The following is a 587-nucleotide window of genomic DNA, read 5'->3' as shown; positions in this document are numbered from 1 at the left end:
TGTTGTAACATTGTTAAACATTGCCTAGCAAATGTGGATCTTAATCTAATTCAAAGATAATTCAGAAAAACCTGGTCTTTTTTGCCTAGGTTAGTTTCAAACATCCAAATATTTATTGATTCTACATTTAATCTCTTTCAATCTCATCTTTTTTTTCCTCCCAGAGCTTTGAATGTGTCCGTTATAGAGTCTATGGGGATTAAGATGCTCCCAGGCTACAAAGACCCTTATCATGGACGACCTCTCACTAAGGGTGAACTGGGTTGTTTCCTCTCTCATTATAACATCTGGAAGGAGGTGAGACACTCAAATATCAAGCTCCACCTGCACAAGGCTGATAATGATTAAAACAAAAGTCATTTTGTCCATAAAGACTATTTACTGAGATAAATGAAATTGTTTTTTGAGTTTTGATGCATATAAGCATTTTGTGTTTTCTTGTCTTCTTGTTAAGGTCATCTGTTGATCAGAATAACCATATGTACTGTTTCTGTTTTAAAGGTATCCATGATTAGTTGTAACATTAGACTTAATTTGATGACCATTTATTTTAACTGTAAAATAAAGACTAAAAATACTGTAGGCTG

The 587-nt window shown here is 33.4% G+C and overlaps 1 protein-coding gene across 1 annotated transcript; it reads left to right on the top strand.

Moving 5' to 3' along the window:
• Positions 1-164: 164 nt before the first annotated feature.
• On the top strand, positions 165-555 carry LOC106512698 (procollagen galactosyltransferase 1; the record flags this gene model as incomplete). Its single annotated transcript, XM_014001259.1, is given in 1 exon segment — positions 165-555. A coding segment is annotated over 1 exon segment (184 nt), but the record flags the coding sequence as incomplete, so codon positions are not given.
• Between the last annotated feature and the right edge of the window lie 32 nt (positions 556-587).

This window comes from Austrofundulus limnaeus, unplaced genomic scaffold (genome assembly GCF_001266775.1).
Source record: "Austrofundulus limnaeus strain Quisiro unplaced genomic scaffold, Austrofundulus_limnaeus-1.0 Scaffold10554, whole genome shotgun sequence".
NCBI classification, from domain to species: Eukaryota; Metazoa; Chordata; class Actinopteri; order Cyprinodontiformes; family Rivulidae; genus Austrofundulus; species Austrofundulus limnaeus.
This window is presented reverse-complemented; position numbering and strand designations above follow the sequence as displayed.